The sequence below is a fragment of the Condylura cristata genome, unplaced genomic scaffold (genome assembly GCF_000260355.1).
Source record: "Condylura cristata isolate star-nosed mole 26May11 unplaced genomic scaffold, ConCri1.0 scaffold00027, whole genome shotgun sequence".
In the NCBI taxonomy this organism is placed as follows: Eukaryota; Metazoa; Chordata; class Mammalia; order Eulipotyphla; family Talpidae; genus Condylura; species Condylura cristata.
Window position 1 is genome coordinate 22,827,010 of NW_004567128.1, and position 26,148 is coordinate 22,853,157.

Below are 26,148 nucleotides of genomic sequence, written 5' to 3' on the forward strand. Positions count from 1 at the left end.
CTATCACTAGTAAATATAAGTAATCTGCTTTGTGTACATTTTGTGAAGACACATGCTATTCAACAATGACAGATATCAGTAATAATAGCTAAAGCTGTAATGAAACATAGTGATATAGCCCTTACCTCATGTGAGAGGATGTACTCAGGTGACTTACTGGATCTCAAGTGGAAATGAGTGTTCACTATTTTAGGAAGTTATTTGGTACTATAACAGGTCTAACCTCTTCAGAAAGTTTTTTTGATTAGATCTCCCAAATAAAATCGAGTTTGCTCTCCTTGAGAAGTCTTTATCATTGTTGGATAATTCTGTCTTGAGAAAGATAAAATAGGGTCAGTAAGTGTAGTTCTATTTATAATGCCTTGGGTGGAAGGATGAGTGGAGAGATGATTGGCCAACCATTTTAATGAAGTCAAACCTAAAGGTTGAAAGTTTCTTAATCTATGTTGATTTTTTTTTTAATCTCAAACTAAATTAGTTCATTTCTTAGGTTTTAGTAAAGAACTTGGTTTAGTGGGATTTCTGCCTTAACACTCTATTAGAATAACTCTTATAGGAAGTTAGAACCATTTAATTTCCCTCATTCCTGAAAGTTAGACAATGAGTTGTTAGTGTAGAAAGCATTCACCTTATACCTCTGATAACTTGTCTTCAACAACAGAGGGGGCCTTCTAAGGTTAAAATCTCCTTGAGCTTTAGGTAATCTGATTTTCTTCACGAGTACTGATTTTCACCCTGTCCTATGGTATCAGACATTTTATAAACATCTGAGCTTATTGCAGATTCAGAATCTCTCGTTTCTGTTTGTAAGAATTTGACAGCAAACCTGACCTGAACATTATTCCTTGGCATTACTTTCTAAAGTCTGAATCTCCAAATATATCTAGCTCCAAGGGTTTCAGATGAAAGACCATTAACCTGCATGTGTTTATGCTTCAGTAGTTGTAACCAATACAGCTATTTACAAAGTATTTCCTGTATACATTTTCTCACACTTCTAGCATCTCAGAAGTAGATTTTGCTGATGGAGGAGGGACTGAAATTGAAGTTAATGACAAGGTCATGCCTCTTAAATGCAGACTTAAATTCAGACTAATTATAACCCAACTGCTGATTGTGTGAATCCCTACTCTGCCTTGGCAATCAAAGTCAAAAGTTAAGATCTTGTTCTCAAAGAGGTTTAAGAGAGAAATTACTGTCATGAAGGGCAAAGTACTTTGGGAATTAGAAGAGAAATAAGCTGCTTTGTAGCTGGAAAGAACAGATGTGTAAGTTCCCTGTAGAATAAAGCATATGAGTTTATGTTGGCAAAATTTATATAAAAAGGAGTATGGGCATTGGCAGAGTTCTCATTTTCATTCCCTTTTATGTTGCTTTTACTCCCATGTTTTTAACTCGACATTTCCTCCTCCTCTTTGTTAACTTTTCATTTTAGGGTTTTTGTTTTTTAATTAAATGCCATTGTTTCACATCCTTGTTAATATAACTTTTCTCCTCGTACACTGATTCTGTCCTTATATCTAAGCAACCATTACCCATTGCTTGGACAACTGCAGTATCTTCCCCCAATCATAGTGTTCACACTCCTAGTGTTATGCCCCCTCTAATTTATTGACCGCATTGCCAACATGAGTCATCTTTGCAAAAGACTGTTCCATGTCTTCCCCACTGCCTTTGAATTTCAAAGTTCAAACATTTTATTTTTTTTTTTTTCTAAACTCCACATTTTGACCTTTGCTTCTACTCTTTAAGTTTCAGTTCAGCTGCCACATTTCCTACTAAGGTGTTGTTCGCCCTGGACTAAAGATGTTTCCCAGACCTCTGTTGCTATTAGACGGCCTGCTTCCATAGCCTAACACTGATCTTATTTATTGTAATCACTTGGGGTTGAATTTTAATCCTTTAGGTTGAATATGGTTTTTTCTGGCCCTACTAGCAACTATTGCTTTTTACCTTACCTGTTTTAACCCCCTGTATGGGAACTTCTCTGATTCATGGAAGTATTTATTTGGGCTTGCCATTTCTGGGATTGTGCTTTCAGGGCAGAGCTGAGTAGTCTGGTTTAATATGTAGAAAAATAGTGAAGATATTGCTGTAAAAGGGGATTAGTAGGAGTCAGTTCACAGGAGGCCTTTTTTAAAAATTATGTGTATAAGAACTGGGGTTTAGCCCAAAGATGCAGGGGATAAGAAGATTCACCAGAGACAGAGTGGGGAGCAGCAGGCTTGTCAGGAGAGGTCTACTGTGCTGTGGTCACTCCTTGGCCAGGGATGGAACTCGTGCTGCAGTGGCTGCAGATAGCTTTATAGTGCTACACTTTAACCCCTCATACCACCAGAGAGGCCCTGCATTTGGTTTTTTTATAGTATAGTCAGAAGGATCACCAAAGTCGGTGCCCTTTATATACAGCTTTGATAGACTATGGTGTTGATACATGTAGATAATAGGGAAATGCTTTAACTTTAAGCAGCGAGATCAACAGATGGAAATAGGACCATGTCTGACATGTGACCACTGTGACTTGGCAGAGCTGATGGTAGGGGCAGTGGTGAGGTAGATGGGGATTAGTTGTAAGAGGTTATATCAAGGAAAACATGCAGTCTGAAGGGATTTTATACATCTTTTTTTTTCTTGAAGATTTATTTATTCATACAGGAACAGGGTTGTTAGCCACAGGTACAAGGGATGGGATGGCTCACCAGAGAGAATATGGAGCAAAACAGGCAGATCTACTGAAATCCTGCTGAGGGGAGCAGCCGGTGAGACAGAGGAGGTCTGCTGCTCTATGTGGGTCAACTGCCTAGCAGGCCTGGGATCAAACCTGTCCTTTATTGGCTGATGATAGCTTGATAACACAGTGTTTTTTAACCCCTGCACCATCAGAGTGGCTCTTATACATAATTTTTTATGGACATTGATTTTTATCCTTAGAATTAGGAATTTGTTGGAGGGTTTTGAGTAGAGATAATGTGTTCTGAATTAGTATTTAAAGTTTTTCCCATGGGTCACCATAGAAAATAATAGTGTATGATAAAATTGGCTCCAGCTCAGTAGCATTTGTCAGAATTGTATAAATACTTTGGAGGTGGGGGGTGTTTTGGCATGGAAGGACTTTTTAAAAAAGAGGTTGCTGGGTATACCGCTCAGTATTTTTGATTCAGGTTAAATTTCTGGCCTGAGAATTTGCATTTCTAATAAATTCCCAGTTGATACAGATGCTGGTGATTTAGGGACCATTAGTTAAGGGACATCTGTCACAACATTTTCATTGTAATTGCAACAGTATTCCTACAGAATTGTTTGCACTAGAGCATGGATAAAAAGTTTCTGTGGAAGGGCAAAAAGGTGCATTAAGCTCATTTGTAGAACATTTTGTATGCAGAGGAGCATTTCTAGCCTGTCCCAAGAAAGGGATATTTAGAAAGGTATTTCTCAGTCTTTCCAGTGACAATTTGAAGTTAAAATTCATCTGTTATATGTTGCTGGCTTAAGGGGATGTTAACCTTGTATTTTTCAGTTTACTTATACTTTCTTCACCCCCAGAAAGATGAGTGTAGAATCTTTTTCCTTCGTGAAAATAATATGTTAAATGTGAAATATTTTTATTTCAGAACTGTTCGCCAGGTGGCACAGGAGCAGTTCTTTTTAATGTGCACCAGATGTTGCATGGGACACAGGCCTCTACTTTTCTTCATTACTCTGCTCTTTACCGTTTTGGGGGTGAGACATTTTTTAATGTGCTTATCAGTATAATTTTTTAAATAAGGAGCATTCAGGAATTTATGGTTTTAGTTTGCGTTAAAATTAGAACCAGTCTACTTTTGTGTAATTTTTTCAGTATTTATAGTATATATGCTTATAGCAATGACTATTTTAGTCATTTCTCTAATTAACTTTAGGCGTGTTTTTTTGTGTAAGTTCTCAGCATAGACATGTAAATTAATGATAATATGCTTTTGTTTCAGAGCACAGCTAGAGAGAGAGCTAAACATTCAGGCGACTATTTTACTCTTCTAAGGCACCTTCTTAATTATGCATATAATAGTAATATTAATATACCCAATGCTGAAGTTCTTCTGAATAATGAAATTGATTGGCTTAAACGAATTAGGGTAAGTTGCATTTGGTTTATTTAACATATCAATAGGTAGCTTTATAGTTTTAAGCATATTTTGGTCAAATGGAAACACCAACGAGTGATAAAGACCAGGCTATACTCTGCATTGGTGGATATTTGGTTCACAGAATGAATGATTACATAGCTAATTTTGTAAAATGCTTTGTTTTATTTGCAATTTGGAATATAGTTTTCAGATTCCACTTTTGCATTTGGGGAATATTGGCAAATTTTCATCTTCTGTTATTAAAAAGCAATGGTTAAATAGTCTTCATTGAAAATGAATGATCGATTATAGCACTAAATTTAACTCTTGGACTTAACACCTGATTCTTTTTAATTAAAATTGCATGAGAATTTCTGAAACTATTTGTGGCTTGTAACCTTCATATTAGTATTTCTTCTAGTAGTTCATAAAACCTAGTTCTAGCAAGTTCTGAAAGTTTGGAGGGAAATTGCCTCATGTCTGTCCAGCTCTCTCTTGCTCTGACACCTCCCGCTTTACCTTTTTTTTGTTAATTAGGCATTTGACCTTTTTTCTTTCCAGGATGATGTGAAAAGAACAGGTGAAACAGGTGTTGAAGAGACGATCTTAGAAGGCCACCTTGGGGTAACAAAAGAGTTACTAGCCTTTCAAACTCCTGAGAAGAAATATCACATTGGTTGTGAAAAAGGAGGTGCTAATCTCATTAAAGTAAGTTCTGTTGTTTTAGTCCTGAAATATATAATATGACCTGTTTCCTACCAAATATATGATATCAAGTCTTGTGTGTATTATCTTGACCTTTTTCTTTCTTTCAAAGAATCTTTACAAGAGGTTAGTTTTAAAGTTTCTAAATTTTGCATTAAATAAAATATCAATACTGTTTGTTTATTTTCAAAGATTTATTTATTTGTGCATATAAGAACTGGGGTACAGGCCAGAGGTGGGGGAAGGGAGGTGAAACGACTCACCAGAGAGAGTGGGACTGACTGAAATACACTGCTGAGGGGAGCAGTGGGCACGACAGGAGAGGTCTGCTGTGCTGTATAGGTCACCTCCCTGGCCAGGGATCAAACTCCTGCTGCAGTGGCTACGGTAGCTTCATAGTGCTGCACTTTAACCCCTTGTGCCACCAGGGAGGCTCTTGATACTGTATATTTAAATAAAGACTGATTCACATTTTGATTTAGAGCACCTGAATTTCTCATTTCATCAGACTGTTTAAAAATATGAAGAACTATTTTGTAAAATTTCATCTTGGTTATCATACATCTTTAATTAGTTCATGCCTGGTAATTCAAGGCGGGGAATGTATTTTAGCATATTTTTATTCAGAATTGAATTTTGGTAGACATGATTGAAGGAGTAAACTGTTTATATTGTAAATTTTGTTGAGTGCTGTGGTAAGCTTGCTCTTGATACATAAAAAATAAAATAAACTTGGGAAGTTGGGTGTTTCTTAACTATAGTAAAAATAGTTTTTAAATGAGACCCTACATTCAAAAATCCAAGTAACTTTTTTGAGATAAAATGTAATCCTGAATTCTGACATGTAAATTTTGTATTACTTCCTTCCAAGAGACATTTCTGTACTAGAGGCAATGTGCGTGACATATATATTTGTACATTTATATGTAAATATCCATGCTCTATTGATACATATCATTGTTAATACAGTCCTTTTTTTTTCTTTCAATTCTTTTAGGAATTAATTGATGATTTCATCTTCCCTGCATCCAATGTTTACCTGCAATATATGAGAAATGGAGAACTACCAGCTGAACAGGCTATTCCAGTGTGTAGTTCACCAGCTACCATTAATGCTGGTTTTGAGTTACTTGTAGCATTAGCTGTTGGCTGTGTGAGGAATCTCAAACAAATAGTAGATTCTTTGACTGAAATGTATTACATTGGCACAGCAATAACTAGTAAGTATTTTAAAATACAAAATTGTAATTACAGGTAATTAATGTTTTAAATTTTCTTTCAGTAAATATCTTTAGCTCAACTTCTGCTTTCTTTCAGCAACGAGGTATAACTACAATGGATCCTTAATACAGAAAAATACCCTATGTTTGTTAAATGTCTTCTCAAAGGTGGCACAAGTATTTAGCAAAAAATAATTTCAATCTCAGTCAAATCTAAAATGAAACCCTAACTCTAGATTAAGTATTCAAAATAACATCCAGTGTTCAAACTTGGGGAAGATTATTTTGGTGTTTGACATGAAACATGCCCTCGTTTCCATAATCATCAGTTAATCTTTCCTCTGACTCCTTTTAATTTTGTTTGCTGCCAGGAATTCTGTTCTTTGCTTTATATGTGTCCATCTCTTGATCAAATAGAATTCAGTTTCATCTCAGGCATGAGCACCGTAAGTTTAAAAGGAAAACTGTGCTTCCTTAGTTTCAGATGACTCCACTTTTAGCCAGTGAAACGTAGTCTTGGATCACAGCCTTCCAAACATATTTTCCATTTTAGAAATTTTGTTCCCATCATGTCTCCAAACATTCCAAAATGGCTGAAAGAAAGGCCGCTTGTTTTTGAACATTTTTGCTTGTTGACAATTTCATGAGTGAAAGGGACTATTTATAAAAAAGTATTTTTCTTGGCAACTCTTATTCCAAGACTGCCCACCTGTGTCTATGCAGACATCTCTTAACAAACCTGTTGCTTTCAGCGGCAGCTCCTCTGCCTGCCTGTGACTGTGCGGTGCCTCTCTCTCCCTTTCCTAAATTAATTTGTCCTATTAAAATGTGCACAACGTTAAAATGTATTCTTACTTGTTCCAGCCACTCAGTCCTGTTTGATAGGCTGTAACCATTATCATCAGTTAAGAATCTCTGTGCATGCAAAACCCACATACACAGATTGGTGTACAGTACATAAAATGTACTTAATTTTGTTTTTCTTATTGACACATTTTTACCTAATTTGTTGGCTACATACCTTATAGTTCAATAACACTATTATTTAGTTAACTAGGCCATAGACAATAGTTTGTGTTTCTAGGTTTATACTAGGAGAAAGGATATGTGCAATGTACAGTTCTCATTTGCCCTCAAAATAACATTGTGGCTATAGAGAAAGCAAGTGTTACTCTTGTATTGCATGTATTTAGAAGGCAACAGTTACTTAAGGAAGATGAAAGAGTTGGTAAGTGTCAGGAACAGGATGTGAACCCAGGTGGTCTGAGGATTATTTAAAACTAATAAGGTACATGTTTGACTGGATTTGAAGATTAAAAAAAAAAAAACCTCACAAATGTACAAAATATTAAAGCTCATGACTAAACAAAGCTAAAAGCAAAGGTAGCACAGAGAAATTCACATTGTATCATCTTAACGACTCTTTTTGAGATTACTATACTAGCAGGAACATATCAAACACAGGTTCACAGATTATTTAACCATTCATGTTGCTATATCTCTTTGGTAGTATGAGTAAAATACAATCTTTATAGTTTTGGGGGACTAGCAGTGGTAGAGTTTTTGTTAATATAATTCACTAATAGAGCTAGAAATAGGCAAAATAATTGTATCCATGCTTATAAAAATCTTTTAATCCTCTCAGCTTGTGAAGCACTTACTGAGTGGGAATATCTGCCGCCTGTTGGGCCCCGCCCACCTAAAGGATTTGTGGGACTGAAAAATGCTGGTGCTACTTGTTACATGAATTCTGTAATTCAGCAGCTCTACATGATTCCCTCCATCAGGAATGGTATTCTTGCAATTGAAGGCACAGGTAGTGATGTAGATGATGATATGTCTGGAGATGAGAAGCAAGACAATGAGGTAAATTGTAATCTGTTTTCTGTTTTTGAAATTAATGATAACAAGCACTTACATTCTCTCCTACTAAATGAGTGTTGTTGGTTGTTGTTTTTTTTTTTTTTAGATTTATTTATTTGTGCACACAAGAGCCAATGTATGGGTCAGAGGTATTGGGGTTGGGGGCTGAGATGATTCACCAGAGACAGAGTAGGGAGCAGAACAGACAGGTCAACTGAAACACACTGCTGAGGGGAGCAGACCTCTCCTGACCCGCCCTCTGCTCCCCTCAGCAGATTGACTAATCTGCCTGTTCTTTTCCCCTCTCTGTCTCTGGTAGATCCTTTCACCACCCCTGCACCTCTGGCTCATACCCCAGTTCTGTGTGCATAAATAAATCTTTTAAAATAAGTTTTGTAGTTTTAGCGCTTACATTTAGGTCTTTGATCCATGCCAAGTTAATTTTTCTCTATCTGATTGTTCTGCACCATTTGTTTAAGAGTACTGTTACTCTATTATTTATATTTTACTGAATGTTTAGTTTTGAGCTCTTTATATACATTGTTGAAGTAACATTTTCTCCCCATTTACACATGAGGAAATTGAAAGTAAGACTTGCTAAAATTTATAAATGGTAGAGACTGCACTTTTGTTGGGTTCACTCCAATGACTACACTCTGCTCTGTTTATTTGGGTTATTCCTTTATGACAAGTCTTAATATGGTGTAGGGATAAACACTAATATTGGAAATTAAAATTTACAAATTGTAAATTGAGTGCTTTAGAAATAAAAGTACAGATTATTTGCTGACTACATTTGTCTCATCATTTTACTATAAAGTTAGGTTAGCTCATAATGATATTTTACTTGGTTTCTAGAGCAATGTTGATCCCAGAGATGACGTATTTGGATATCCTCAACAATTTGAAGACAAACCAGCATTAAGTAAAACTGAAGATAGGAAAGAGTACAATATTGGTGTTCTAAGACACCTTCAGGTCATCTTTGGTCATTTAGCTGCTTCTCGACTACAGTACTATGTACCTAGAGGATTTTGGAAACAGTTCAGGTAAACCATGGATTAATGGTAATAGAAATACTACTTAAACTTGTATGTTAACATTTAACTTCTGTGTATGATTAATATTTAAGCCATAATGATATTCAAACTTTCCTTCTTGGTTTTTTCCCCCACATTATCCCCAAAGGAAGAGGTATAGAAAGCTTCATAATTAAAAGCACCAGTATTCTTTAGTCTCTTAAGATATTAGTGGTTTTTATTTTGAAAACTTACTACTATATATATATATAAAGAGAGAGAGAGAAGTTGGGAATATAGTATGAACTCAACTAAAATAGTTTATAATCAGTCTTGTTTTACATACAATCCCACCAGATTGTTTTAAAGCAGAACTTAAATATAGTTTCGTCCATTCAGACATATTTCTAATTTCTTTTTAAATACATATAGCCATAATGCTGTTATCACCTTAAAAACAACTAATATCAACTTTTTGTCAGTTTTTTTTTAAGTAACCCAATTATCTCAAAATTGTTTTTACTGTATATTTTTGGAAATCCGGATTCCAGTAAAATCCATATACCACAAAGTTGCTATGATGACTCTTAAGTTTCTCAAAGCTTTTTCCCCCCTTGCAATTCTGTTTCATAACAGGCTTTTTTCCTACTGTGGACTATATTGATGGAATCATTGTGTTATTTAGATGTTTTCTATTTTTCTTGATTGTATTTCCTATAAATAGTTAATGACATGTAGAGGTTTGATCAGATTGAGGCTTTTAAAAATTATTATTAGTATTGGATAGGCACAGCTGTTTCAATGGAGGGGGCACTTCATTGTTGGCAGATGTGAATTCTGCTGCTAGAAAACCCACGTAAAACTTCTTGGTTAAAAGAAGAGGTATGTAATGACTATCTCTTCTGATCATCATTCCCTATAAACAACATTTCATTGAGGTTACAAAAATGGCAGTGTCCTAGTTTTTTTTAATCATATTTTCATTAATTAGCTGGAATTATAAAGGGAATCTACTAGTTGGCTACCCTAATGTACAATTTTATAAGAAATTTGGGATAACTGTTGTCTCTGTTAAATATAAATTGAAAAAAAGTAGAGTGAAGTGACACCACTTCTAATAATGAAACATTTATTTTTACAAACTCTAGATTTTAAATACTTCATACAGATTTAAAATATCAAATATAATCCAAGTAAAATCTAAAAATAAATTTAAATTTAAAATATAACTGGAATGAGATTGTTACTACATAGGGAAAATACTAGAAAAGAATTTATCAGAAGACAGTTCCTCTAACATTTAAAATATATTTGTCCTATCTCTCACAATGAATACATTTATATATCCTTTATATGTAAATATAAAGGATGTATTTATGTGTATAGGATATGTTTATATCCTATATACTTATATAAATACAAAATTAGAGGTCATTGATAGTTTCCAGCAGTTCCTACTTTTTTAGCAATATGTTTTCATTTTGTGGTACATTCACTGATAATACGTTTTCTCAAGATTTATTTGCCTAACTTAAGTTCCAAGGTTCCTCAATAAGAGATCAACTCCAAAACTTTTTTTTTTTTCTGCTTGGAAATACCTAGTGTGAATAGACATAATCTTTGTACTCTGTCTGCAACCTGAAATCAATGCAAAGGAAAAGAAAAGAGATTGTAATTTAACATCCACATAAGAATGAGGTATACCATCCAGTTGTAATAGCATCTTCAATTGGATTCAAAATGTACCCATATACCATATTACCTGAAGCAATCTTATTTGAAACTATACTATGCATCAACCACACCAGTAGTTTGATGGTAATTCTTTTGAACTAGAGTATCATACACACTATGAGCTTCCAGTTTTTTCCCTTCTCTGCCTAATCGCCACTGCATAGAAGTATTTCCCCTCCTACATCCTCATGTAGGTTTGTTTCTATATTATCATTTGTGGTTGTGGGTTTTCCCCCCTGAAAATAGTTGTATATGTTGTTCCTAAGAGTTTCACATTATTTCATTCTATTCATTTCTTAGGCTTTGGGGTGAGCCTGTTAATCTGCGTGAACAACATGATGCTTTAGAATTTTTTAATTCATTGGTGGATAGTTTGGATGAAGCTTTAAAAGCCTTAGGACATCCAGCTATGCTAAGTAAAGTCTTAGGAGGCTCCTTTGCTGATCAGAAGATTTGCCAAGGCTGCCCACATAGGTACGTGTTAGCTTAATATTAAAAGTGTACATTGTGCTGATTGTTTATTAATGGAAAGTTTAATTTTTACTAACAGGTAAAATGTGGAATAGGCCGCCATTAGTAAATATCCTAGGCTAAATGAATTGCATACTCTGCATATGTCAGTGCTGGGGATTGCGGGGGGGGGGGGGGTTAAGTTTTATTCACGTCAAATAACTTGATTCTTCTTATCCCGTCTATTAGTATTTTATACTCAAGTCCTCTAATGTATGGTCATTATTTAAGGGTTTGTACTGAAATGGTTAAATAACTTTGTTAAAGGTAATCGCTGATAGATACATGTTTATAACTACTACATGGAAGTTTGACTTTGGAATGTGTCTTGTGTGTCACTAATTAATGTTGGTTTAAAATTCCCTTTTACCTGAATTTCACAGTGAGGTAGTATTTTCTTCAAATACCAACCACTGTGTGTCTATGTGTGTGTAATTGAAATGAGATTGTTTACTACATGAAAAATTGTTACAAAATAGTTTATCAGGAGGTAAATACATGTAGGCTGTGTCTGCGTATGGTTGGGGGGGTTGTCTTTTTTTTTTTTAATGATGGGGTGGCTAATATGTAAATGAGAAATTGCCATCAGGTTAAGCTATTTATGCAGGTCAGAATAAATAAAATAAAAGGTCCTATTGAAAGACCTTTTACATTAGGTGGACAATAAAATTATGTTGACCTCTTATCTGTAATTGCTGATAAAATATCCGACTTTGGGCCCTCTGATTTTTATCAGTCCTTGGTTTGACTCTTAAAAATTATTTGGAAATTACTCATTTTCTGTGCTAAGTGAAAATGTTTGGAGAACATAGTCTAAGTACTTGCTCCACAACTAGATTTAACCTGTTTATGTACCAGAAGGCTATAAAGAGTCCCAAGTGTGCTTTTAGGGAATTACTTTTCTAGAGCAGGGGTTAACAAACTATAGACCATAGATTAAATTCAATGAGGCTTCTATTTTTTTTTTTTTTAATTTTATTGTAACATACCCTCTTTACCTGCTACATGCTGTTTAGCTGCTTTTACTCTTAATGGCAAAATTGAGTAGATGCTATAGAGACCTCGTGGCCTGAAAAAGCCTGTGATGTTTACTAGCTGGCTTTGCTGGTTTCTCATTTAGAATGTCCCATTTTTTAAGTAGAGTCATAAGATCTGACTTCTAAGTGCTAGTCCCTCATAATAGCAATTTGCTTAATACCTACTTAATACACACTTCATGTCACTCACAAATACCTTTGCAGCCTATCATTTTATCCCTAACTAAATTAAAAAGTGTTATAAAGGGACTGCCTTAAACATTGAATATCATACATATGTTAAGTACTCTTATTTTTGAATGAATGATTACGATGGTTGAGAATGTATTCCTCATCGCTGTGTTCTGAATGTATGGATATGTCTCATCAGAAAATCTCAAAATTTCTTTAGTAGAAATTTGCCAAAATGTAGAATTCAGCTCCTACTCATATTGCTTATCCCCTACTCATTTGTATTCAAATTTTTGCTTAAATAAGGTTTCCATTGTGGAAAAGAAGGAACATTTAAAAATTCAACCCAATAGCGGTTTAAAAGATCCTTTTCGGAACTTGAATTCATGCTTTGGGTTTAGCACAAATTGCTCTGTAATCGTGTGATACTGGAAGAAACTTGGTAGACTGACAAAAACAAACTTGGTTTAAAATACCATTTCACCTAGTAATTTGACCACCTTAACCTGTGTGGACACTAGTTCCCACATTGCTAAAATGGAGATGGGGACATTTCTAAGGCTTGTTGTGAAGACAATCTAATATATATAATGTATGAACAATCTAACATAATGCCCAGCACAGGAGAAGTTATCATTTATTGGTAACATTCTATAATTTGTGGGTTTTGTATAAACATCACAGATACAGTTTTCATTATTTAGTCCATAGCTAAATAGAACCTTAGCAAACTAAGGAATAAATCCTTTTTGATCATTTCTTGAATAATATCTTTAGATACGAGTGTGAAGAATCTTTTACGACATTGAATGTAGACATTAGAAATCACCAAAATCTTCTTGATTCTTTGGAACAATATGTCAAAGGAGATTTATTAGAAGGTGCAAATGCCTATCATTGTGAAAAATGCAATAAAAAGGTATGGATTATCCCACTTGTTTAAGATAATTATGACTACATTTAATGGATCTGGAAAGAAGTTTTTGTTTGTCAAAATTCACTCTTTTTTATTCCCTATTCTGTGGTGTTATAGTGGTAGTGGAGAGTTGGTTAAGATGATGACTAATTTAAAGGTCTGCAGGGAGAAGAAAAGATTTTAAGAAAATAGTGCTAGAAGACCAGGAAAAACATGTAAATATTCCGTCCATACCCAGGACCAAAATATTCTTAGATTCTCAAAGCAGTAGAATAGAGGAAAACATTTCTGTCCTATCCAGAGTTGCTTGTTAACCAGTTTGCTGAAACCTTTAGTTACTTAGTACATTTGAATTAGGCCTAGTGATCTTATACTCTAAAGTCATGTATTGCCTGCCACCTACCTAGACCTCTAGGCTTGAGGCAAGTTACTTAACCTCTTGGCTTAATCCTTACCCTTAAGGTTTAGTAGTACCTATCTGAGGGGGTTGTGAGGAGTCAGTTAAGTCCCTACTTAAGCAGTGCTTAGTATATTACCAGCACCTAATTGCCTGATAACTGTGAGCTGTTGTTCTATTCCATTTGTTCACATTAATTCCCCACATTAATCCCCCTTCATTAGAATAAAGGAACTGTCAAACAAGTAATGAAGGTTAGATAGCAATGACAATATCGAACAGTTAATAATATCTGTCACCAGTTTCTGCAGTTTGTAATAAAGATCATAAGTCATTTCCATATTAATAGCTTTAGGTAACATTTTGAAAAATAACTGAAAGATACCTTGATTGTGTTCATTATCATATAATTGTTACTTAGGATTTTAGGTTAGTCTTTAGAAAATTTTAAAATAAAACTTTAAAATTTGTTGCATAATATAAAAGACATCCATTAACCTGTTCTGTTTATTTTAGGTTGATACTGTAAAGCGCTTGCTAATTAAAAAATTGCCTCCTGTTCTTGCTATCCAATTAAAACGATTTGACTACGATTGGGAAAGAGAATGTGCAATCAAGTTCAATGATTATTTTGAATTTCCTCGGGAGCTGGACATGGAACCTTACACGGTTGCAGGTGTTGCAAAGCTGGAAGGAGATAATGTAAACCCAGAGAGTCAGTTGATACAACAGAATGAGCAGTCTGAAAGTGAGACAGCAGGAAGCACAAAATATAGACTTGTGGGTGTGCTTGTACACAGTGGTCAAGCAAGTGGGGGTCATTATTATTCGTACATCATTCAGAGGAATGGTGGAGATGGTGAAAGAAATCGCTGGTATAAATTTGATGATGGAGATGTAACTGAGTGTAAAATGGATGACGATGAAGAAATGAAAAACCAGTGTTTTGGAGGAGAGTACATGGGAGAAGTATTTGATCACATGATGAAACGCATGTCATATAGGCGCCAGAAAAGGTGGTGGAATGCTTACATTCTTTTTTATGAAAGATTGGACACAATAGACCAAGGAGATGAGTTGATAAGATATATATCAGAGCTTGCTATCACCACAAGACCCCATCAGATTGTTATGCCATCAGCCATTGAGAGAAGTGTGCGGAAACAGAATGTGCAATTCATGCATAACCGAATGCAGTACAGTTTGGAATATTTTCAGTTTATGAAAAAGCTGCTTACATGTAATGGTGTTTACTTAAATCCTCCTCCAGGTAAGTAACAAGTCAGTGTCGTAGTTACAGAGTATAGTTCTTTATTTGCAGAGTTTATTAACAGGCATTAATCCTTTTTTTCTTTTGGTTGTTTTAAATTCATATTTCAGATGACTGTGAGCGGTATATATTGTCTTACTATTTGGAAACAATCTTTTTTTTACAGTTTGAAATGTGCGTTACAAAAGTAATTACTACGTTATTAACCACAGAGATACCTGAAATGTAGTGGATGTGCAGAATTGTTCAAAAGTGTAGCATAGACATAGAAATTTGATTTTCTTTTTTTAATCTGCATTTTATTTATAGGGCAAGATCACCTGTTGCCTGAAGCAGAAGAGATCACCATGATTAGTATTCAGCTTGCTGCTAGGTTCCTCTTTACCACAGGATTTCATACCAAGAAAATAGTCCGTGGTTCTGCCAGTGATTGGTACATTGCTTTGAATTTTCATTCCTATTATTTCATTTAATATACATTTTTTTATACCATGATCTTGTTTTAGATTTGGAATGCAGAATAAAATTCCCTTGGTGACAATGAGAGAAATCATATTAACATATTTACTTAGATTTAAAATAGCCTATTATTCAAAAGGTGTCTTCTGCCTCTATTTCCTTATATCTTTGACATCCCTGTAAAGAAGAGTGCAAAATGATTGAAGTTATTTAATCATGAAACTTACTAGGATTTAGTTTCCCTAAAGTAAATCCTGCTATAAATTATAAAGATACATTAAAATGATTTTGTCCAGTTTCTAATTGTGAAAGTGTAGAGGCCATTATAATGCCTTGGTTTAACACTTTTCACTTATTCACTAGTAAGAAATGAAGGAAAATGGGGGAGGGTAAAGTATTATCAGTGCACCTTAGATAACTTTGTTAATAGATACATAGAAAACTACTAGACAGGCTTTTGTCTGTTTTGTCATGCTATAAGGATAGACTGAGTCATAGTTTTCATCTATCATTTTAATATTAATAGAAGTAACCATTGCTGTGTTCTCTCTAGTAGTAGTAAAAGACCTTTGATTTTTATTTGGTTCCATAGACACCCATTCCTGTACTATAGGAAGCATGCTACTGAACTGATAATCATAGATTTTTCTTTGTTTTTGCCTCAGGTATGATGCATTGTGTATCCTCCTTCGTCATAGCAAGAATGTACGCTTTTGGTTTGCTCACAATGTTCTTTTTAATGTTTCAAATCGCTTCTCTGAATACCTTCTGGAGTGCCCTAGTGCAGAAGTAAGGGGTGCATTTGCTAAACTTATAGTTTTCATTGCACATTTTTCCTTGCAAGATGGGCCATGTCCTTCACCTTTTGCATCTCCTGGACCTTCTAGTCAGGTAATTATTTCATACATCTTTCTTTTCTTTCTTTTTTTAAAGATTTATTTATGCATACAAGAACTGGGTGTAGGCCCAAGGTGCAAGGTGGGGTTTGAGAGGATTCACCAGAGGTAGAGTGGGGAAAACAGGCAGATCTACTGAAGTACACTGCTGAGGGGAGCAACAGGTGAGACAGTAGAGGTCTGCTGCAACATATGTGTGTCAGCTCCCTGGCCAGGGATCAAGCTCGGGCCATTATACCTGGAGTGCTGAGACTTAACCCTTACACCACCAGGGAGATCCCTGTACAGCTTTCTTTCTAATGATTAAATGCTTATAAATAAATTCCTGGAAGCTAGTCACAAATGTATTTTTATCCGTTTGCTATGGTTACTTATAGTATGTGCGGGCATGAACACACCACACGTTCTGATTTTTATGAGTTCCATTTAAAGTACGCCATGGCAGTGAATTTTCCTCTTCAAAAACATAATGGATGTGTTTCTGTTAATTCACTTAGTTTATTGCACACTGTTTTATAGAATGTTTTCGAGGTTTTTTTGTTTGTTTGTTTTTTATGGACTACCAAAGTGTAAAGAAAAGGCAATAGTGAAATCTACCTCACATGTTCATTCCCTTTTCTAAGAAGTAACCCATTTCTTGTGTGAACAGTCCTTCCAGAAATTTCTACCAGTACTCAACATATGCATGTATATGTCCCTGTAAATCTGTCCTTTTTTGACACAAATGAATTATACCTACACCTTGTTGCTGAAAAATAGGCAATGTTTTATCATTTGCAGGCTTATGACAACCTAAGCCTGAGTGATCACTTACTAAGAGCAGTACTAAATCTCTTGAGAAGGGAAGTTTCAGAGCATGGGCGTCATTTACAGCAGTATTTCAACCTGTTTGTAATGTATGCCAACTTAGGTAAGAATTTAAGTTTTCATAATTCTGTTTTAATGTATTAAATGGTGAAATCATTTAAGTCAAGTCATGACATAATCTGGTCCAAAGTAGAGGCAGTATCTATAGTCTTGTTAATTTTTTCTGAAACTTTACTACACATTTCACCTTGTACTTTGTGATTCTTTATGCATGTATAACACTGCAGTGGACACAGGTCAGAATCTGAATATTGATCATATTTTTATCCCCTAGTGTTGATTCCAGGTCTCTAGTTTTCTTTGAAAATATTGATTGCTAGGCTTCGTTGAATCAGAATTCTTTTGTGCAAGGAGTCCATAATTTCAAAATAGCTCCAATGATAGTGATACTACGTTTGGGTAAAGGACTTAATCTATATATAGTCTTTTGTTAAAGTGAGCTAAAATTAGTAATTACTCAAGTACTTCACTTAAAGTACCTTCTTATTGATATGTCACTGCCTCTATAAATTCTCCTTCTCAAGTAACCCGCTCTTTGTAAGATCACCTTATTTCAGTGATTCCTTAACACTTAATTTTGAAATATACTATGCTGTCTTAACACTTACTCTGTTGTTTTTGATAGCTTTTCAAATGTTTGGTTTGCCTCTCTGACTAGACAAAGTTTTGCCTGTAACCCTAAAAAAATGGTTGTTGATTGAATAGATGGATAGTTAGTAATATCATCAGGAATCCTTTCATTGTCATTTTGGTGTTTGGCTTGGTACGAGTAAATTTCATAATTGAAATTATAAAAATTGTGTATCAGTTAACCAGTTGTTTTTTACATTGATCCCATAATGACTAAGTGATATCCCAGTCATGCTAGTTAGAATTAATTTGGCCAGATTGGGAGACTTAGCAGATAGTTTGAGTGGCTTCTTTAAAAAAAATTTTTTTTTTTTTTTTTTTAAAATAAACCTTGCACAAAATTAAGCTATATGCCTAAAGATCCCCATCATTTCAGGGTTTGTGAGTGTGTGAACTTTCACTAATGAATTACCAATTCATCTGTGGCCTTTTTAACACAAGCAACATACTACTTCCCTATGTTTTGTAGTTTCTTTTTTCCCCTTTGTTTTCTATATTGGGTATTTATGCTTGAGAAGAGAATTCTTATTACACAAACATAAGTGGGATGTGTATTTCAAACTTTGAAATACCAAATTTAAACATTGAGTAAATCCTGTTTCATTCAACTTCCTTTTTAGGGATTACCTGTCCACAAAACATACATCATTGATACATATAATGAAATCTACCTAAAATTTCCCTGTTGAAAGCAAACTTGAATCTGTTTTAATAGGAAATCCTTAATATCAGATAATGTTTTTGGGTTCAGAATTGTTGGATTTAGGAAAGGCAAGGCAGTACATATACCATGCATTATGTGACATCTCTATAGCAGGGCTTGAGACAGTACTTTGAGATCATAAACATTAATATTTCCATTAATTAGAGATAAATACCCTCTTTGTCAGTTCTGGCCAAATTTTCCCACCAAACACATTTTGACACCAATGTTTTTCAAAGAACTTTATTTGTGATTAGCTTTTTGAATCTCAGGATTTCACATAATGGATTGTGGGACCTGTATTTATTATTACATTTCTTAAACCATAGCAATAATGAAGGCAGTCCACTGTCTAGATTAGTATAAATGCAAATAAAGAGGTAATTGCCATTAAAAGTATGTTACTGGCAATAATAAGGTAAATATAAAATGTTATTAGGAGTACATTAAAGAGATGCCTGATCAGATTTGTTGACTATGACTTAATAGAGAAGTACATGTGATAATTGGTTGTTTGATTTTCCCATCAAGAATGACAAATGCAAAGATTTGGGATAGACTTTTTTTTAAAGAATTATTTTATTTATTCATGCCTGCAGGAACTGGGGTGTGGGCCAGAGGTGCAGGGGATGAAAATATTCACCAGAGACAGAGTGAGGAGCAGAACATGCAGATCTACTGAAATACACTGCTGATGGGAGCAGGAGTAGAGACAGGAGAGGTCTGCTGTGCCGTGTGCAATGCAGCTCCCTGGCTGGGGATTGAACTGATGCTGCATTGGCTGCAGATAGCTTCCTAGTGCTGAGATTTAGTCCCTGTACCACCAGGGAGGCCAGACTTGGAATAAACTTACTGTGACTTTTACAGGGAATGAAGTTACTCAGCCTGATTGGAACTGATGTAAGATTGAAATGGCAGGATTGATAAGCAGGCTTCTCTAATCAGGAGAATCGTGGCCAAGCCATGTGAAGCATTCTGGGCTTTATCCTGAGGGCATTTGATGAAAGATTTTTGTAGAGTTTCAAAAGATAAACCACCTGAAAAGACCAGTGAGCTGAGACTAGAGATTGTTAAAATAATCTGTTGATAGGAGATTGTTGTGGTCTGTATATGGGAAGTGGCGGTGAGGAGGATATAAGTGGGTAGGTTCTGGTGCTTTTCATTAGAACTAGAGTAGGTGATTGAGTATTCAAGGGAGGGGAACGTGGAAGAGATGTTAAGAATGATGCCCAGTATTCTCTCTTGAAGAACTGATCAAATATGGTGCCAGGTACTAAGAGGGTAAATGCATGAAAAGAATATGAATGAGGAGAAAAATCACAAGTTCATTTTGGGAGAACTGAACTGAAATAGACATGTAAAACAGTAAGATATTTGGGATTTTTTTTGAATTATCTGAATGAAAATAGCTGAAAGTTAAAGCCATTAGTGTGGGTGATCATCTGGGGAAAACATGAAGATAGCTTGGCGTGGGAACTTTTGAGAACTATCATTTTTAAGAAACAGGAAGGAGGAAAGATCCAAATGAGACCAAGTGGAAAGGGAAGAGGTAAAAGGAAAATGAGAGGAATGAAAGAATGATAAAGTAGTTGTGTTGTGAGAATTATTGCTTACCTTTACACCAGGGGCGGAAGGGGTAGAAAACAATGGGCATGGATTGAGAGGAAAAGTGGGAAAGTAGAGACCACATGTAGACATCGTTTTCAAGAAGCTGGCTATGGAAGAAAAGTGACAGGATATTCATGAAAGAATTCTCAATTTAGTTTTGTCATTGTACCTAACAACAAGAATTGTCCCCCACCTCTCCAGACTATAGAACATGTTCACCTTCCTGTGCCCAGTATGATTGCAGTGGCATGGTCATCATCACTATTTAACTGTCTTAATACTAAATTTAATGATACGAGCTTGGCAAATTTTCTGTTCTGATTACATAATTCTCTGAATGCTAAGTAAAGGTGATCGGCTTCTGATCATAGAAATCATAGGGAAATATTATAGATAGATAACTAAATAATTATGAATAAATGTTTGATTAAGCCTTCACCATCCTAATTATTTTCCTCATGTTATTCTCCCTTTCTTCCCATTTCTCACTTCATTTGTAGGTGTAGCAGAAAAGACACAGCTTCTAAAGTTGAGTGTACCTGCTACCTTTATGCTTGTGTCTTTAGACGAAGGTCCAGGTCCTCCAATCAAATATCAGTATGCAGAATTAGGCAAATTATACTCAGTAGTGTCACAGCTGATCCGCTGTTGCAATGTCTCCTCAAGAATGCAGTCGTCAATCAATGGTAATTAAAACACATCATTCTTTATAAAATGGTTTTGAACTATAACTAGGCATAAGTACTACTTGACTTTGTTTAAATATAAAAGAAGAGCCCTTGTTTAGGAATATTTTTCACATATTTGAAGAGAACCTTTCTTGTACTGAGATTGATGGTCTTATTTGTGAAGTAGTTTAAGAATTAACTTTTTACATAGATAAATACCAGTGTTGGCATTTAAATTGGGGTTTTTATTATCTTGGTATATCAATGATCGGTGATGCCCTTATTATACTTAGGGAAATTTGGCTTAAAGTGTTGCTTTTCTAATCTAAAAAATTAGAAGCTGTTTTCTATTGTGAAAGTCTTAATTTTTCATTAATGGCAAATCTGTATTGTAGGTAATCCTCCTCGTCCCAATCCTTTCGGTGATCCTAATTTATCACAACCTATAATGCCAATTCAGCAGAATGTGGCAGACATTTTATTTGTAAGAACAAGTTATGTGAAGAAAATCATTGAGGACTGCAGTAACTCGGAGGAAACAGTCAAGTTGCTTCGTTTTTGCTGCTGGGAGAATCCTCAGTTCTCATCTACTGTCCTCAGTGAACTACTCTGGCAGGTTAAAGGAAAATAAATATTCACCCGTCTCTAAGTTGATTTGTTAAACCCTTGAAAAAGTTGTCCACCATTTCTTGCCTGTTTTTTAGGTTGCATATTCCTACACTTATGAACTCCGACCCTATTTGGATCTGCTTTTGCAAATCTTACTGATTGAGGACTCGTGGCAGACTCACAGGTAGATACACTTTTTCCTTATTTAGCCAAGTTTTAGACATAACTGACATTGCCAGTCAGCACATAATTTTTAAGATTTTATTTATGCATACAAGAACTGGGGTACAGGCCAGAGGCATAGGTAGTGGGAGACAATTCACCAGACACAGAAGAGGCAGAATGACTGAAATACACAGCTGAGGGGAGCAGCAGGTGAAAATACTTGCTGCATTCAATATTAGGCTTTTGCTTAATGAGATTAGTTGGTTTTGTTACAAATCACTAGCCCAAGCTTGAAAGATAATTTTCTCACACGAGCTTGTATTTCACCCAGTAAGCAGTGTTTTCAAATAACTGTAGAGCATCTATCTAGCATGTGTTCAGAATTGCTAAGTATTAGGACAACATGAAAGGTAAGGATAATATTGATATTACTGATTTTGCAAGCAGGTGATACTAACAGGTAAAAAAAAATGATGTGGCAGAAACAATGATGTACTACAACATGATATTAGTAAATGAAAGTATAAACAATATGTACATACTACAGTGTACTTATTAAACAACAAAAAGCCTATAAACATGGTTTATTGGTCTGAAATGATTAAACTTTGCATAACTTCCTGAAGTAATGATTTCCAATTGAAACATAATGCAAAAAAAAAAAAAACCCACAGAACTTGAAACATTCTGGTAAGCAAAAATATGTACACAAGTGTTTAGCTACTGACTACATAGGTAAAATTCACTATCTTAGCAATTTTAAAGTATATAATTCTGTGACTTTTGGTACATTTAAAAAGTTGTGCAACCATTATCTATCTACCTAATACCAGAACATTTTCATCACCACAAAGGAAATGCTATACCCAGTCCAAGTGTACCATATCTTCTTGATCCAGTAATCTATTTTTGGGCATTTGGATTGATTCCACATATTCCCTATTGTAAATAGTGCAACAATAAACTTGGGGGTGCAGGCATCCATTTCAATTAATGTTTTTGTGTCCTTTGGGTAGATACCTAGGAATAGAATGTAATAACAACAAAGAAACAAAGTGTATTTTTGTCCTTAAGATAATTTTTTTTTTAAGATTTATTTATTATGCATACAAGAACTGGAGTGTAGGCCAGAGGTATAGGGGGGTGAGAGATTCACCAGAGACAGAGTAGGGAACAGAACAGGCAGATGACTGAAGTATACTTCTAAGGGGAGCAGTCAGCAAGACAGGAGAGGTCTACCGTGCCATGTGAGTCAGCTATCTGGCCAGGGATCAAACTTATGCTGCAGTGGCTGCTGATAGTTTCATAATGCTGAGACTTAACCCCGTGTACCACCAGGCAGACCCCCAAAGTAATTTTTTTAATTGGCTTTTGTGGGGAAGAACAGGAAATAACTGATTGTGTATTGTTCTGTCATACTAAAGCAGGAATTTAAGTAAAGTCCTTTGTTGGCAAAACAGCCAAATTGTACTGTTGCTGGTGAAATTGCTTTGAGTGCCCTGTATTCTCATTATTCAAATTTAATTCTGTACTTCCAAATTAAGTCACTGCTTCATAGTCACTGAATTCTAATTTCAGAAATGCAGTTCTGTTTTTCTTTTATCAGGGTAACATTGGCTTACACCACTGTACATGATTTAGGGGGATAGGTTCACACCTCCTCAGATTTATGTTACCCACCCTACCCCCACCATCTAATCGCCCTAGTCCTTTAGTATAGACTCTAGACCATTGTGTACCCTCTCCCCCTTTCTAGTACCAATTCTGCAATCATAAGAAATGCAGTTTTGGTTTTTAGTAAGAACTGACTTGAAGCAAAATCTTAAACCGTAGCAGTCATACACTTAATTTCACTATTTAAAGTTTGCATTACTCTTAGCAACCTGAATCAGCTTCTGATAATGTCTTGGAATTATAGACCTAGCAGAATTATTTTGGATTAGTAATGTTTGTAAGAACAGAGACTGAACAGATTGTTAGGCAGCTATGTGAGCCTCAGACAAGCTATTTAACCTCTTTGTAACTATTTTCTCCTCTGTATGAAGATTTAATTGCTATATATACACATATATAATCTAGCATTAGATTAAGTGACTAAATCAAACATGTATTGAGTGACACATAGTAGGTAGTAATTATTAGTTGCTATTGATTGTAGAAGTCTTTATTTTGTTTCTGATTCTCTTTCAGAATTCATAATGCACTTAAAGGAATCCCAGATGACCGAGATGGACTATTTGACACAATCCAGCGTTCAAAAAATCACTATCAAAAAAGAGCCTATCAGTGTATTAAATGTATGGTAGCTCTGTTTAGTAATTGTCCTGTTGCTTACCAAATTCTGCAGGTGAGTATTTTTCATAATTTTGTATAAATTAAGGATTTTGTTTTAAAATAAGACATCAGAATTGAGTTCTCATTTTTAAATTAACTTTGAAAAGTAATCTGAATCTTTTTATAAATATATATCTATTTTCTTTTAAAGGGCAATGGAGATCTTAAAAGAAAATGGACATGGGCAGTAGAGTGGCTTGGAGATGAACTCGAAAGACGACCTTACACTGGCAATCCTCAGTACACTTACAACAACTGGTCTCCTCCCGTGCAAAGCAATGAGACATCAAATGGTTATTTCTTGGAGAGATCACATAGTGCTAGGATGACACTTGCAAAAGCTTGTGAACTTTGTCCCGAGGAGGTAAAAAAAAAAAAGCCACCAGTGTGCAACACCTAGAAATGGAAGAAACAGTCTTTACTTTATAGGCCAGCGTTTATGTATTAATGTCTCAAAAAGCTATGTTGAAGTTTTATTTGCCTTATTGTTTACTACATACTATTTTAAGTTAATGTGGAAGCCTTCTTTTTGGAGGATTTCTGAAATTTACTAAAATGCAATGTTTATATGAACTCAAATCAATTTTTTTCTTGGTTGACTTCAAAGTTAGTGGGTTTTAGTTTTCTAGGCTTTCAAAAATTTATCTCAAATACAAAAAAAATTGAAATAATCTTGGATTTACCTACATAATCTTTTATCTTTAAAATACTTAGGAACCAGACGACCAAGATGCCCCAGATGAACATGAGTCTCCTCCACCTGAAGATGCTCCCTTATACCCCCATTCTCCTGGATCTCAGTATCAACAGGTTAGTCAGGGAGGGTTTATCTTTCTGTCCCTTAGAACCAACCTTTATGGTTCTGTGTGTGAGAGACTGTGTAAAGGATAGCAGGAGAGTGTGTTTGTAATACAGAGTAATAGAGGAGTTATCTAGACTAGTTTTGGGGACATGATCAAAAGGAATGGCTGGAGTAGGGTCATGATATGTGTTTGGACTTGTGAACATTAACTGATGATAATTGATACAAAGGATTATGGTGACATTTCTGCCAGCGGACTCTGAAGACATTAAGATTTGGTAATGATGGAAAATATTCATCATCACTTTGTCCAACCAAAAGTTCAGTGACAGTAAAAAATAGTTTTAAAACGTCAAGGATTTAACAAATTTCCATAAAATCTCCTGTATGTGAATGAGTAGGCAAATAAACACAACTTAAATGAACTTTCTAAATGAGGACTTCATTTCTGAACCTATGTGACTAATACGAAGATTTTGAGGCACTGGTAGTAAAAGTTAGAGGAGCGTGAAAACCCCTACTGGGCTTATTTTAGCAGAGTGCAAACTTCCACCCCAAGTGATGTTCCAGTCCCCAAGTGATGCTGATGCTTAGTCTGAGAACTGTATTTTGAGCACTGCTATTCAAGGCATTATTTCTTACATTTCAGGGTGGAAAAGGAAGCATGCTCAGTAGTTAGAAAATGCATATTCAACATTTGTTTTTATAGTATAAATTAGAGTAAGGCCTAAAATCATCTTGACTTGGCTGGTGGGTATATATACAAAATTGAGAGTTCAGGGGTTTAAAAGGTTAAAGAACTGACTCCACAAGAAGGAAAGTTACTTTCATTAGCCACGATATAGTTCATATATAAATCATGCCTAGTAAATCCCATTATCATCAATATTGTTTTGTTTTCATTGACATTCATGGTTATTGCCCATATAGGTCTCATGATCAGTCAATCAATCAATCATATTTTGTCATAGGAAAGTTTCAAGTTGCTTGGAAGAGTCAGATGTGTTTGTTCTGTGTAACTCACAAGTCACTTTGTCAAGTGACCATGAGCAGTGATGGACCGAACCCTTATTTGTCAGATTTTAATCTCTGGCCAAAGGTCCACACACACCAGCACTACTCTTATTTCAGGCTTTGGAGTTTGCATGTAGGCTAGCTTTTTCAAGCCATTTCCCCCCCCCCCCCCCATTAGACTAAGTAATATACAGGGCTAACATATGAAAGGTGTTTTGATTTTAAGATTTATTTTATGCATACACAACTGGGGTACAGACCAGAGGTGCAGGGACAATGAGAGGATTCACCAGAGACACAGTGGGGAGCAGAACAGGCAGATGGATGAAGTACACTGCTGCGGGGAGTAGAGGGCCAGTCAAGAGAGTCTGCTGGGCCCTGTGGATCACCAGCCTGGCCAGGACTTGAACTCATGCTGAAGCAGCTTTAGTTTGGTAGTGCTGTGCTT

At 35.3% G+C, this 26,148-nt stretch overlaps 1 protein-coding gene across 2 annotated transcripts in view; it reads left to right on the forward strand.

Annotated features, from left to right (window-relative positions):
- USP9X (ubiquitin specific peptidase 9, X-linked) overlaps positions 1-26,148 on the forward strand; it is a 112,801-nt gene that overhangs the window by 85,133 nt on the left and 1,520 nt on the right. For both annotated transcript variants that reach the window (XM_012730322.1, XM_004689954.2), the window contains exons 27-44: positions 3,612-3,720; positions 3,966-4,112; positions 4,665-4,811; positions 5,806-6,028; positions 7,674-7,894; positions 8,750-8,940; positions 10,945-11,118; positions 13,140-13,281; positions 14,192-14,945; positions 15,255-15,378; positions 16,070-16,295; positions 17,081-17,210; positions 20,609-20,794; positions 21,172-21,392; positions 21,481-21,569; positions 23,741-23,897; positions 24,036-24,248; positions 24,599-24,694. In XM_012730322.1, the coding sequence (XP_012585776.1) occupies positions 3,612-3,720; positions 3,966-4,112; positions 4,665-4,811; positions 5,806-6,028; positions 7,674-7,894; positions 8,750-8,940; positions 10,945-11,118; positions 13,140-13,281; positions 14,192-14,945; positions 15,255-15,378; positions 16,070-16,295; positions 17,081-17,210; positions 20,609-20,794; positions 21,172-21,392; positions 21,481-21,569; positions 23,741-23,897; positions 24,036-24,248; positions 24,599-24,694 (3,550 nt within the window). The remainder of the gene's footprint in view (positions 1-3,611; positions 3,721-3,965; positions 4,113-4,664; positions 4,812-5,805; positions 6,029-7,673; positions 7,895-8,749; positions 8,941-10,944; positions 11,119-13,139; positions 13,282-14,191; positions 14,946-15,254; positions 15,379-16,069; positions 16,296-17,080; positions 17,211-20,608; positions 20,795-21,171; positions 21,393-21,480; positions 21,570-23,740; positions 23,898-24,035; positions 24,249-24,598; positions 24,695-26,148) is intronic.